This window comes from Symphalangus syndactylus, chromosome 1, assembly GCF_028878055.3.
Source record: "Symphalangus syndactylus isolate Jambi chromosome 1, NHGRI_mSymSyn1-v2.1_pri, whole genome shotgun sequence".
NCBI lineage: Eukaryota > Metazoa > Chordata > Mammalia > Primates > Hylobatidae > Symphalangus > Symphalangus syndactylus.
This window is the reverse complement of record NC_072423.2, coordinates 144381965-144393188: the sequence shown is the minus strand read 5'-3', so window position 1 is coordinate 144393188 and position 11224 is coordinate 144381965. Positions and strand designations below refer to the sequence as shown.

Genomic DNA, 11224 nt, shown 5'->3' with positions numbered 1-11224 from the left:
CCTATAATCCCAATACTTTGGGAGGCTGAGGTGGGAACATCATTTGAGGCCAGGAGTTTGAGACAAGCCTGGGCAACATAGCAAGACTCCATCTCTACAATAAAAATTTATTTAAAAAAGAAAATAAAAAAATAAATGTTTGCTGAATAAATGGCTAAATAAGAGATATAATGAAAAGAATACCCGACTCAGGTAGATGGGGACTTACCATTGTTAATGGAGGTGGTACAAAGACTTATTGTTTCTACAATCATACTGGGTGAAAGAAATGGTCTTTGCCACACTGAATTAAGAAAATAAGTAAACATAAGTTGGCTGTAATGTTCAATACTTTTCAACATTAGAAGTTCTTTAAATACTAAAGTCTTTCTCTAGGGCATTTACAATTTTGTCATTTTTAAATGTTATATAAATAAAAGAACTTTCACCCAAAAAGCAATGAAGCCAAAACATTACATGAAAATGTTTAATTCCCTTTTGAAAGTTTGTTGAATTTAATACAAATCAAGGAGGCATTTTTCTAGGCCAAAAGGAACCAATGTTACATTTAGAAGGCAATTGACTGCATAAAAAATATAATCTATGCTATATTTTTAAAAAGAAATTCAAAATCTGATTCTATGGTTAAGGTGGTATAATAACATCTTCTTTACAGAGCAAGACACCACAATAAAGAAATGGCACAATAAAGGAACTTTTGTTGTTTTTTACTCTTTGTATTATCTTCATATCCCAGTAAAAATAAACTCTTTAATAAATAAATATATATAATAAATATTTTCAAATTGAAAGTTTATAAATAGGTCCATTCTTTTAAAAAGTGTTCTGTCTTGGTGTGGCATGTTTCATAGTTCATGTTTCACCCAGGTGGTGTTTAGTTTGTTTTTTTTTTCTTAAAACATATAATGCCACAACCTGTGAATTCTAAAAGGTTCTCAGAGTTTATGTAGCAATGATCTTGGCTAAGTCAATCCATTTCTTCAACATGAAGTCTCTATTTTTAACATAAATTTTAAAGTAAACATAATCCAGAGAGGTGAGGCACCAGCAGCAACCATGTGAGGGTTCCCATTATCCAAAATTTAACAGATTTTTGCCTTCAGTCTATTTGTAAGGACTAATCCAATGTATCTAAGGGAACTTAATCCACATATAAAGAGTGATCATGATCTATTCCTAGTCAAGATTTTTTTTTGTTTTTTTTTCTCAATATTCTTTCCAAATCCAGTCTCCCAGTAGAAAATAGACTTTAATATTCTGAATGTCTTCTTGGGTCATTATTTTATGATGGGAACTATGACAAGAAAGAATGGTTGTGGTTTGACTCTTCCATAATGTCACTATCACACTTCAAGTGTACATCAGTAGGTCCTTGTACAATTCTGGAACTCTTTCTGGATCCACTGGTCTAGGTAAGAAATGTGTAAACTTCTGATGCCTTTTGGACCTGGCGCCACCTCTTGGAGTTCCATCTTTGTTAAGTGCCACAAAATACCTGCGGCCAGTGTCTCCATGTTTATATATGTTAGATGAATAGGTGTTATACCAGTTCTCTTCAAACTGCTCCCTAAAGATGCATTCGGAAGTAAGTTTCTCCTGAAAGAGAGAAGATAACTATTATTTTTTTAAAAATACCTTTGAGATAATTTCCTTACAAGTTTCAACTCTATATTTTCATTCTTTGCCTTGTTAAAGAAAGAAAAAGTTTAAATTGGTTTTGCTTTATTTTGTTTTACTTCATATGTCATCTCTGATTCTTAGTGCAGGTGACTTCATCTGGCAGTGTACTTTAAAGCAGCAGGCCCCAACTCTTTGACACCAGTGACCAGTTTCATGGAAGACAATTTTTCCATGGACCAGGATGGGGAGAGGGGATGGTTTCAGGGTGATTCAAGTGCATTACATTTATTGTGCACTTCATTCCTATTATTATTACATCATAATATATAATGAAATAATTATACAACTCATCATAATATAGAATCAGTGGGAGCCCTGAGCTTGTTTTCCTGCAACTAGACTGTCCCATCTGGGGGTGAAGGGACACAGTGACAGGTCATCAGGCATTAGATTCTCATAAGAAGCATGCAACCTAGATCCCTCACATGCACAGTTCAAAATAGGGTTCACGTTCCTATGAGAATTTAATGCCACTGCTGATCTGACAGGAGGCGGAGCTTAGGTGGTAACGTGAGCAGTGGAGAACAGCTGTAAATTCAGATGAAGCTTCTCTCACTTGCCTGCACACCTCCTGCTGTGCGGCCCAGTTTCTAACAGGCCACAGACCAATACCAGTCCATGGCCCAGGGGTTGGGGACCTCTCCTTTAAAGAACTTTCAGTCAAATGTCAATTCCCAATTTTATTTTCAAATACCTAACAAATACTCTGAATTTTCTCACGTCCCATATTATCACCCTACTACCGCCATCACTACCAAGCAGACCTGTAGTTTATCTTTTTCCATCATTAGATGCCAGAGTCCTACCTATCAAGACTCTACTCTCACCTTGGAACATTTCAAGATCTTGCTAAGAACCAAATTCCAAATTCATGATCATCACTCCAAATCATATATCTTCTCTTTATGAATTTACTAATTGTTTGATGATACATTCTCCACAATTTTTTATCTGGATCTTTTATGATTAAGATAAAAGCCCAATGATTTATTGTCTTTTCAAAATGGAAGATGATAACAGGTAGACAAAGTTTACCTTAAATAAACATAAAGGTGAGAGAGCCTAACGTGGCAAGAAAAAAATATTCTCCCATTTATCTCTGTCTCTGGAGGGAATGATTAAAATTCAGAGAAAACTAGAAAGACTCAAGGAAGAACTAATGAGCTGAAGGCAATAATGGTTGGCGGTTTTAAAAATATAATTGAGTTACTATACTATTGCCCAGACGCATGGAAATTTAGCAGGATAGATTTCAATTTCTACGTAAGTATGTTTTATATACTTCTACCAGGCATTCTTAGTAGATATTTTAATTACATAATACATAGTCGTTATTTTAAGAATTACAATAATAATAAAAAATAGAAATAATACGTACTGATCCATAGAGTTCTCCTTTGTCATTCATTCCAAGATAGAGACCACTGTCCACACCTCTAATACTGACCAGTCCCACTGCCACACTGATGAATTCCAAGATACCTGCATATGTCAACAAATCATAAAAACACCATGTTTTGTATTTATGAACGAGCATATGACTAACAAAAATCTTCCAAATAGTAGCGGTAGTCAGCCATTATTGCCAAATATAATGATGTATGTGTAAAATTCCTTTGTACACTGGAAACAGCTATGCAATTGTTTTATGACAGATGAAAAAAAGATAAGAAAGGAAAAAATTGTTCACCGTGGTGACACAACCAAGTATAAAGGGGTTCCCAGAGAACCTCTGACCAGCCTGCGTGCTGGGACAACAGGATGGAGCCCTGGGAAGTTGATACCCTTTGCAGCGGGGAGGAGCCTGGCCTCTCCTGTAACGGGGTGGTGACCTGGGATTCAATCTGTGAGATGGGGGACTGTTAACAGGAACCTCTCTTGCTTTGCTTGTTTTTTTTTTTCCTTTTTGGCCAATAAATTCCATTTTTCTCACCCTTCTATGTGTCCGTGAGCCTAATCTTTCCTGGTCATGTGACAAGGACCTCTGCTTTTAACTGAACTACGGAGAAAGTACTACAAAAATGGTATAACATGAAGGGTGTGAAACCTTACACCAGACTAAGCTGGGTTTGAATTCCAGTTCAGGAACTTACTAACTAGGTTGAGTAGGCAAGTCATTTGTCTTCTTTGAACTTTAACCTCATCGTATGCAAAATGGATGAAATGCCTCCCTAAAGGAGATGGGTGAGGGCTGGCACATTTAGGCATTCAACAAATGGAAGTTAGTATTATCAAAAATTAGTATATAATAGAGGTATTCTCAGTTTTCCACGATCCCGTCAGTTAATTATAACCATTTTCTCTTCATTGTTTTATTTTTATTTACAATAAATCAAGTCAATCTGTTTCTAGGAGCAGCAGCAGCCCTTATTGGGTATAACAGTGTTTTATAGTCAATAAAGGGCATTTGTTTGTATTTTCTTATCTGGCCCTAAAAAACAAGCCCTTAAAATAAATAAGGAAGATATTATTATCCCCATTTTACAAATAAAGAAACTGAGGCTCAGAAAGGCTTATTGACTTGCCTAAGGGACGTGGTATTTATAAATGGTAGAACTGACATTTAAACTTACATTCTTAGCCCTAATCCACTGTTTCTACTTCAGGACACTGTTTCTTGAGGACAATACACTCGTTTCAAGACTTTATAGATTATATAACACGCTCTTTCCTGCTATGTAATTTTTAAAATTAAATTGTATAGTTCAGAGAAGAAAAAGGACTCTATAATTCATTAAATATGATAGCCAAATACAAGGAATTTGCATGCAAGTAGATTTGCTATCAATAACTTTCTAGAATTATTTCCATTTATCAGTAAACTGGGATCAAAAACTCTTCCCTAAATACACCGATACACCACAGTTTAAAAAAGAAAAACTTAACACCTCCCTCTGAATCACCCTTTTTTTTCTGCACACACTAAACTTTGGACAAATGCCTTTGTCTCATTCTTCCCTCTTCGACTCTGCTGAAAAAGCATAGCTGTATTTTCTATGCTTGGCTCTGCCTTCCTCCATAGCATTGTACCTTCACCCCTTCACCCCATCCTGAGCTCTACAAACAGTATAAATGTGTACCATTTAGCCTGACTCTTGCTCTTAAGTCGTTTCTTGATTTATTGTACAAGTTCCTGTTTGGACACGTGATACTCCCAAGACCAAGGGAAAGTACAGAATCTGACTATTTGCTGATATGCACGGCTCTATTCTATCCAAAGCCTAATTCACTCTTTGTCAGAAACAGAGATTCTTAGCAAGACAAATGAGCTTTTTCAAACTATTAGGAGATCATGTAGAACACTAGACCTATCAAGGATCTTATAGCAACAACACACTGCTAAATAGTCTATAAGTGGCTTGAAAGAGCCAGGATCCCTCATTGAAAGCCTAAGGCAGAGAGAAGATAAGATACAGCAAGAAGGCTTAGGACAGCCATCATAATGCCAAATACAGAGGTGGGGAGCGAAGGAAAATCAAACTCACTGCCAAGTTCATTAGCAAAAGAGTCCTGCAAGAAACAAAAACATAGGCCCAAAACATAATTGGTAGAAAATATATATATTAATGTAATTTCATTGAGGATATAATTACAAACGTATAATTACTTTGTATTGAATGTTACATTCAAATTAAAAAGTGTACTGTGGTTGAAATGCAACTTAATTCCCTTTAAGTATCTGATTTACATTAAGATTCTCTTGTCTTTCAAAGAACAGGAACTGATTAAGTGATTAGAATGTACAATAGAACAAGTTTTCAATTACAATAAAATATGGCTTTAATTTCCATATAAGCTAATTATATAACAAATCTCATAAAGTGTTCATTTTTCTTGGAAAACTCAGAGGTAAACCACCTACACTTTAATGCTTATCTTAATGCTGTCATCTTGCCAAAAAAATATGTAGCTGTAGAAAGACAAAAGATTATGTTCTTAGAATAATTATATGCAATAGTTTTAACTTTAGTAAACAACACCCAAAACCTTATATATAACCAGGTGTAAATAATTTTGCAATGGCTCATTGGACTGATGGGAAAGAGGTTATGTGTTTTGTGTGTGAGTTCCTGTTAAAGATTTTAGTCACACTTTTACATTGTGATCCTTTTTCTCCTTGAGGAAATAGTATATCACATAGTAATTTGTAATCATTTGATTCTTAAATGAGATTTGACAAGTCTTTCTTATTTATAATATGAGGTAGCAACTAAGCTAATTCCTTTACAAAGAGTAGACATGAAAAACTTTCCTTAAGAGGTAATCACAGATTTTAGATAGATTTTCTAATGCCCAGTGTCCCATAAAAAGACTTAGAGGTACTTTGTCTTTCTGGTATCACTTTCAAAGCCAACCTTTTTAATAATCATAATAAACAGGTGAGTCAACCCACAATGCAACCACATCAGACAAATCTATGGAGAATAGGGGAGAATAAAGGAAAAGCCTTTAAAGAAATATGTTTGATCTCAGGCTAAACTTTTTTTTTTTTTTTCAGAAATGATTCCGTGTTTACGTATTAGGTAAGATGTTCCTGCTGTGTACTACTGTGCAGGAAAACTCCATTATAAATACACAGATAACTCATGGCCAAATTAGTACAAAATTGGCCAAAAAAAAAAAAAGTTATTTCCTTTAACATCTCAAATAGCCATCCTTGAGTTTTCAAAACTGTCACTCTGATAGCAAAGGTAGGAGTTTAAAAAATATAATAATTTAATAATTAGTAACTGAAGCACTAGCAAAAGAAGCCAAACACACAGAAGCACATAATGTTATATAGGTTGAACATAAACTTTCTTCTTACCCACACTCCCTTAAAGTAAGTTATGATGTCTATGGTATTGAAGGCCACTAGGATGCACTACAGTACATCACAAGGCCATTCACTCGCAGACTAATCTGGGTTATCTTCCTTTTGTTTAACAGTGAGTATTTTGTTCCTATACATAGTCTCCCACCATAGAGTGACTTACACTGGCACAAATTCAATCATTTTTTTTTTTGCAGCTACTAAATAATTAACACAAATTTAGCAAAAGCAAAACGTGCTAGCAAGATAATAATTCTGATATTCAACTTCCATTCCTAGAGAAATGCCATTAAATGCCATTAATGAATGCTATCAAGTCTACAAATATTTACTAATCTCTCCCCATAGGGTCAGTCTTATAAACAGACACAAAGCAAAAGAGGACTTTTTTTTTTTTTTTTTTCTGTCACTGGGGAGATTACACTTTAATTACAAGTTTCTTTTTTTTTTTTTTTTTTTAAGACAGAGTCTTGGTCTGTCACCAAGGCTGGAGTGCAGTGGTGTGATCTTGGCTCACTGTAACCTGCGGCTCCCGGGTTCAAGCAGTTCTCTGCCTCAGCCTCCCCAAGTAGCTGGGATTACAGGTGCCCGCCACCACGCCCAGCTAATTTTTTTTTTGTGTGTGTGTTTTTAGTAGAGATGCAGTTTCACTATCTTGGCCAAGCTGGTCTTGAACTCCTGACCTCGTGATCCACCGGCCTCAGCCTCCCAAAGTGCTGGGATTACAGGCATGAGCCACTGCGCCTGGCCACAAGTTTCTTCAAAGTAGAATTTCCAAGGCTACACTGTGTATGGCAGGGTGAAATTCTGACTATTACCTAAGCTTCTACCTGCTCTACCTGTAAGTATTATCATATTTGTGTTTATTTCTAAATCTTTCTGGTAGTTGGAATATTTTTCTGTAATGAGCACAGTGAAGTCATCCTTAAAGGCAAGAGAACTGAGCCACTGGTGTCAGCAAAGTTCTTCAGAATCGAAATCTTAGGGCCACGCACAGTGGCTCATGCCTGTAATCCCAGTACTTTGGGATGCCAAGGCGGGAAGATTGCCGGAGGCCAGAAGTTAGAAAATCTCAAGCTCCTCAATTTGAAAACCACTTTCTAAAAGCGACCCCACGTTGGCCACTAGGTCATGACACTCTTGACTGATAGTCAATGGCAATTTGGAAGAGATCAGTGGAAGCTGCAAACATGTGGGTTTTAAAAAGTTAATTTTCTAAGCCTTTAAGTGCTACCAAATGACCACCACATGCTTATTTCTACATCTAGAGTTACAAATGCTCCCTCAAACTGAGATTTACACTTCTCCAAAGTTTTAATGAGTCCTACAAGTCAAAAAGGGAATAATTATAAGAACGAGGGGGTGAGGACACGATAAGAGAGGGCCATTCAGAGATGGGGTGGATTCTCAAAGAACTCCGTAGCGCTACAGATTGTGGCTGACAAATTAATGGTATCTTTTTAAAAAATAAAATGAATTTTTCCAATGATGTCAAAAGTTTGATGATCAAAATCCTTTGAGATTGCTAGCAGGTTAACTAATAGAATGGAAACTTCAGCTATGGGGAAAGATCCTGTGATATTAGAACCGGAGAGCACCCCATCTTTGTACAGAAAACTAAGCCTCAGACTGATGAAGGCACTTTCTAGTTACACAGCTAGTTAGGAAGTCATTAACAGGAGAGACACTCCCGATCTAGTATCTTAACAGACACTGCCTTAACAATCATTCTCTTGTTTCTTTTAACCCCTTCTCTTCCCAGGCACTGCTGGAGGTATTCTGAAACACGTCCATCTGTGTTCCCACCCATATCTTCTTTCGCTTTCCCATTTCCTCTTTCCTAAGGTCAAAACCAAGATCCTTGCTTTCAGGTTGCACAATTTCTAAAGAGGAGCTTGGCTGAAGAACTGGGCATGCTCAGTAGCCGGGTGGTCTTCCCCCTTCCCAACCCCTCCCCCCCTTTCCTTTTCTTTTCTCACCCAGATAGAACTTAGGAGCTCAGGGAACCTCAGAAAAGTGAGCCCTACAGTAGCGAAGGTGCCCACGGAAAGTTAATCTGCTACCTCTTCAGGTAAACATTTGCAGGTCTCTAGGTAGACACGAAAATGCTCGCAATCCATGCCAAGAGCAGCCCCCGGTGCATAATCAGCTGCATAACTGTGGGGCATGTTTAAAGAAGCCCAGCGCTTCCTTTTGTTAATTTTTGTAGTGGACGGCATGGAGGACAATGAGAAAGGAAATCGGAGAAAAACATACAGGGATTTTTTTTTTTTTTTAACTGCCTGCGAGGTAAGCAGTGCAAGAACCGTGATGCCGAGTGCACCAGGTCTTGGTGTCCCCGGCAGTCGGAAGGGCAAGGGGAAGGCAGGAAGGAGCTTGCGAAGCGCCCACCCTTTCTCCTCCCGCCCCCAGCGTCTGGAGCTGCTGCCCTGCTAGAGGCTGCGGCGACAAACCGGCAGGAAAATTTCTCCCCGCGCCTGCTCTGGCCAGCCCTTCAGCCCCAGCCTGCGTCTCGCACCAGATAGGTCCAGGGGAGCTCCGCGCTCCGCGCAGCGCTGACGCCTTTGGCAGGCAAAGAGGGAGGTGCACGGGGAGGGGACGAGAAGCCGAGCTGGGGCGCAGATGAGGGTGGGGTCGGGATGCTAGTACGTACCGAAAAGGCTGTGGTCCTGCCGGGTGCCCTGCACGCTGCCGTCGGGCAGGATCTGCAGGTGGAAGCCGGTGCGGCAATAGAGCTGCCGGCGGCGCAGGATGCCGTGCAGGTGCGCCAGCTCCGCAGCCCCCGGCCCGCCGCGGGCGCTCCGCTCCGCCGCGCCCCTGCGCTCGCCCAGCAGCGGCGGCCGCTCCCTGGCAGGAGGCAACAGGAAATGCGAACCCACCTGCTGGCCCAAGCCCTCCAGGCCGCCCAGAAAGCCCCCGACTTCGGCTAAGGGAGCCATGGAGGGGGAGATCCGGAACACAAAAGACCCCCCCAGTAAAGAGTGTTGTGGGGGTGGGATGGAGGTGGATAGAGAAAAATTATAGCAAAACAAGCGCAAAAAGTTAAGGCCCGGTTACTCCTCTGAGGTCGCTCCGGAGGGACTTTGCACTGAAATGGCAGAGAAGCTCTCACGGTCTTGGAGCGATCTTCTGTCCTTGGGTAGGTGGGAGCCTGCTGCTTGCTCTGCAGAAATATCTATAGCTGCTGCTGCCAATACTAGGACTAGGGCTGTGGGATGGGGCTCCAACTTCGCAAACTGATCAGATCAGAGTCCTGTGTACATACACACCGAGTATATAAGCGGGTCCTCTTGACATATGCTAATCAAGTCCTTTCATGCGCGCTGGGGAGGTTCTGTTTGAAATCTTAAACCGGTCTCCTCTCAACACGTTTTTGCTCTTCGGAAGTGACCAAAAAGGGCCCTTGGCACTTCTCCATCCATGCCCTCGCAAAAACCATTCCTGCACTTGGCCAAAGCCAGCCAGCAACTTCGAGGAGGTGCAGTCGAGGCCCCTCTTTGGGATTGTCTTTGGGACAGCGGTGATGCTGTTCAGCTGCGGCCCTGCAACCGCCTTTGATGTGAGCTTTGCAGTGATAGATCGCCGCTAAAAGGAGCCCAACTTGGCAGGTATCTAGAAGAAGAGGAAGGGAAGAGGGAGGGAAGGCGGGGAGAGAGAGAAAGAGAAGGAGGGCATTGGTAGGAGGAGGAAAGAGAGAAAAGGAGAATTGGACTCCTTGGGAACCTGCAGTGGACAGGTGCAAAGAAAGGTAAGCGAGGGAGAAGGAAAAAGGGCGTTACCTGAGGCTTACAGACCTGCCCAGACACACATGAAAGAAAAATCAAAGCTTTGACAGTTTAACTCACTAATTTTAAAACACTAATAAAATGTACAAGCATTACTCCTTTCTTTTATAATTTAGATGGGGGATTTTCTTTACATAATCAAGGTTAGGTAAGGAACAACCTCCCTCCCCCTCTTTACAATTTCTCTTTAATCTTTATCTTTACTCAGCACATAATATAACCAAAATTGCCATATATATATATACATAATACACATATGTATTTTTAATTGTGTGCTAAGGTCATGAACTTCTAATTAGTGTAAAATAATAACATAATCACAAATCAAAGGATTTAGAGTAAATCCAAATAGGCTGGAAAGAAATGATTTACATCTCTATATTTTTCCATGAATAGAAAATGAGTATCTGGAATATTGTCATAAATGATGAGTGGCCTCTTGGTCCCTTATACAATCTAAGAGCACTTTCCTGTTTTTCTTAGTTGCGTTTTTGTAAAAGCTAGATTTTTTGTTTACATTTTAATTATAAAATGTAAAAATAACTAAATGGAAATAGTCTTGAGGCTTCATGTGTTTTGAGACTTCAAAAGTTACTGGTAAAACTGAAGACTGCTTGCGCATATTTGTAAAATCAAAAACCGTGGAAGCCAAGGAATTACATACATGTCCATTTAAACGTTGAAACTGGTTTTGTACTACTAGTTAAATTCAAGATCTTCCTTTTAAAATTTTTCAGTGGTAGAAGAGTTGAGAATCATTGGGCAGATTTATGCTTCCTCTGAGCGAAAAGTTTTAGGGAATTCATGAAGATTACTTTCTCAGTCTTGTTTCATAGTCTGTTCAAAAAAAGCCTAAACCTGGGAGCTCAGTTGGATTTGACTGGTTTATTTTATTTGCTCTGAAGGATTTTTTCTAATTAATTGGCAGGTGCTCTAAAGTGGGTAT

At 39.4% G+C, this 11224-nt stretch overlaps 1 protein-coding gene across 1 annotated transcript; it reads right to left on the bottom strand.

The window, feature by feature from the left end:
* Nucleotides 1–389: 389 nt before the first annotated feature.
* Nucleotides 390–10021, bottom strand: FGF20 (fibroblast growth factor 20). The gene is made up of 3 exons (XM_055295003.2): nucleotides 9147–10021; nucleotides 3059–3162; nucleotides 390–1596 (listed from the first exon to the last, which is right to left on the bottom strand). The coding sequence occupies exons 1-3, from the start codon at nucleotides 9430–9432 to the stop codon at nucleotides 1351–1353; spliced, it is 636 nt and encodes a 211-aa protein (XP_055150978.2). The 5' UTR covers nucleotides 9433–10021; the 3' UTR covers nucleotides 390–1350.
* Between the last annotated feature and the right edge of the window lie 1203 nt (nucleotides 10022–11224).

Bases quoted from the DNA above. Each gene is read 5' to 3' on its own strand.
- FGF20 (XM_055295003.2), bottom strand. From the start codon at position 9,432: ATGGCTCCCTTAGCCGAAGTCGGGGGCTTTCTGGGCGGCCTGGAGGGC. The intron at 3,163-9,146 runs GTACGTACTAGC...TGACATATGCAG, and splicing joins GCAGGACCACAGCCTTTTCG to GTATCTTGGAATTCATCAGT. The intron at 1,597-3,058 runs GTACGTATTATT...TCTCTCTTTCAG, and splicing joins AAGGAGAACTCTATGGATCA to GAGAAACTTACTTCCGAATG.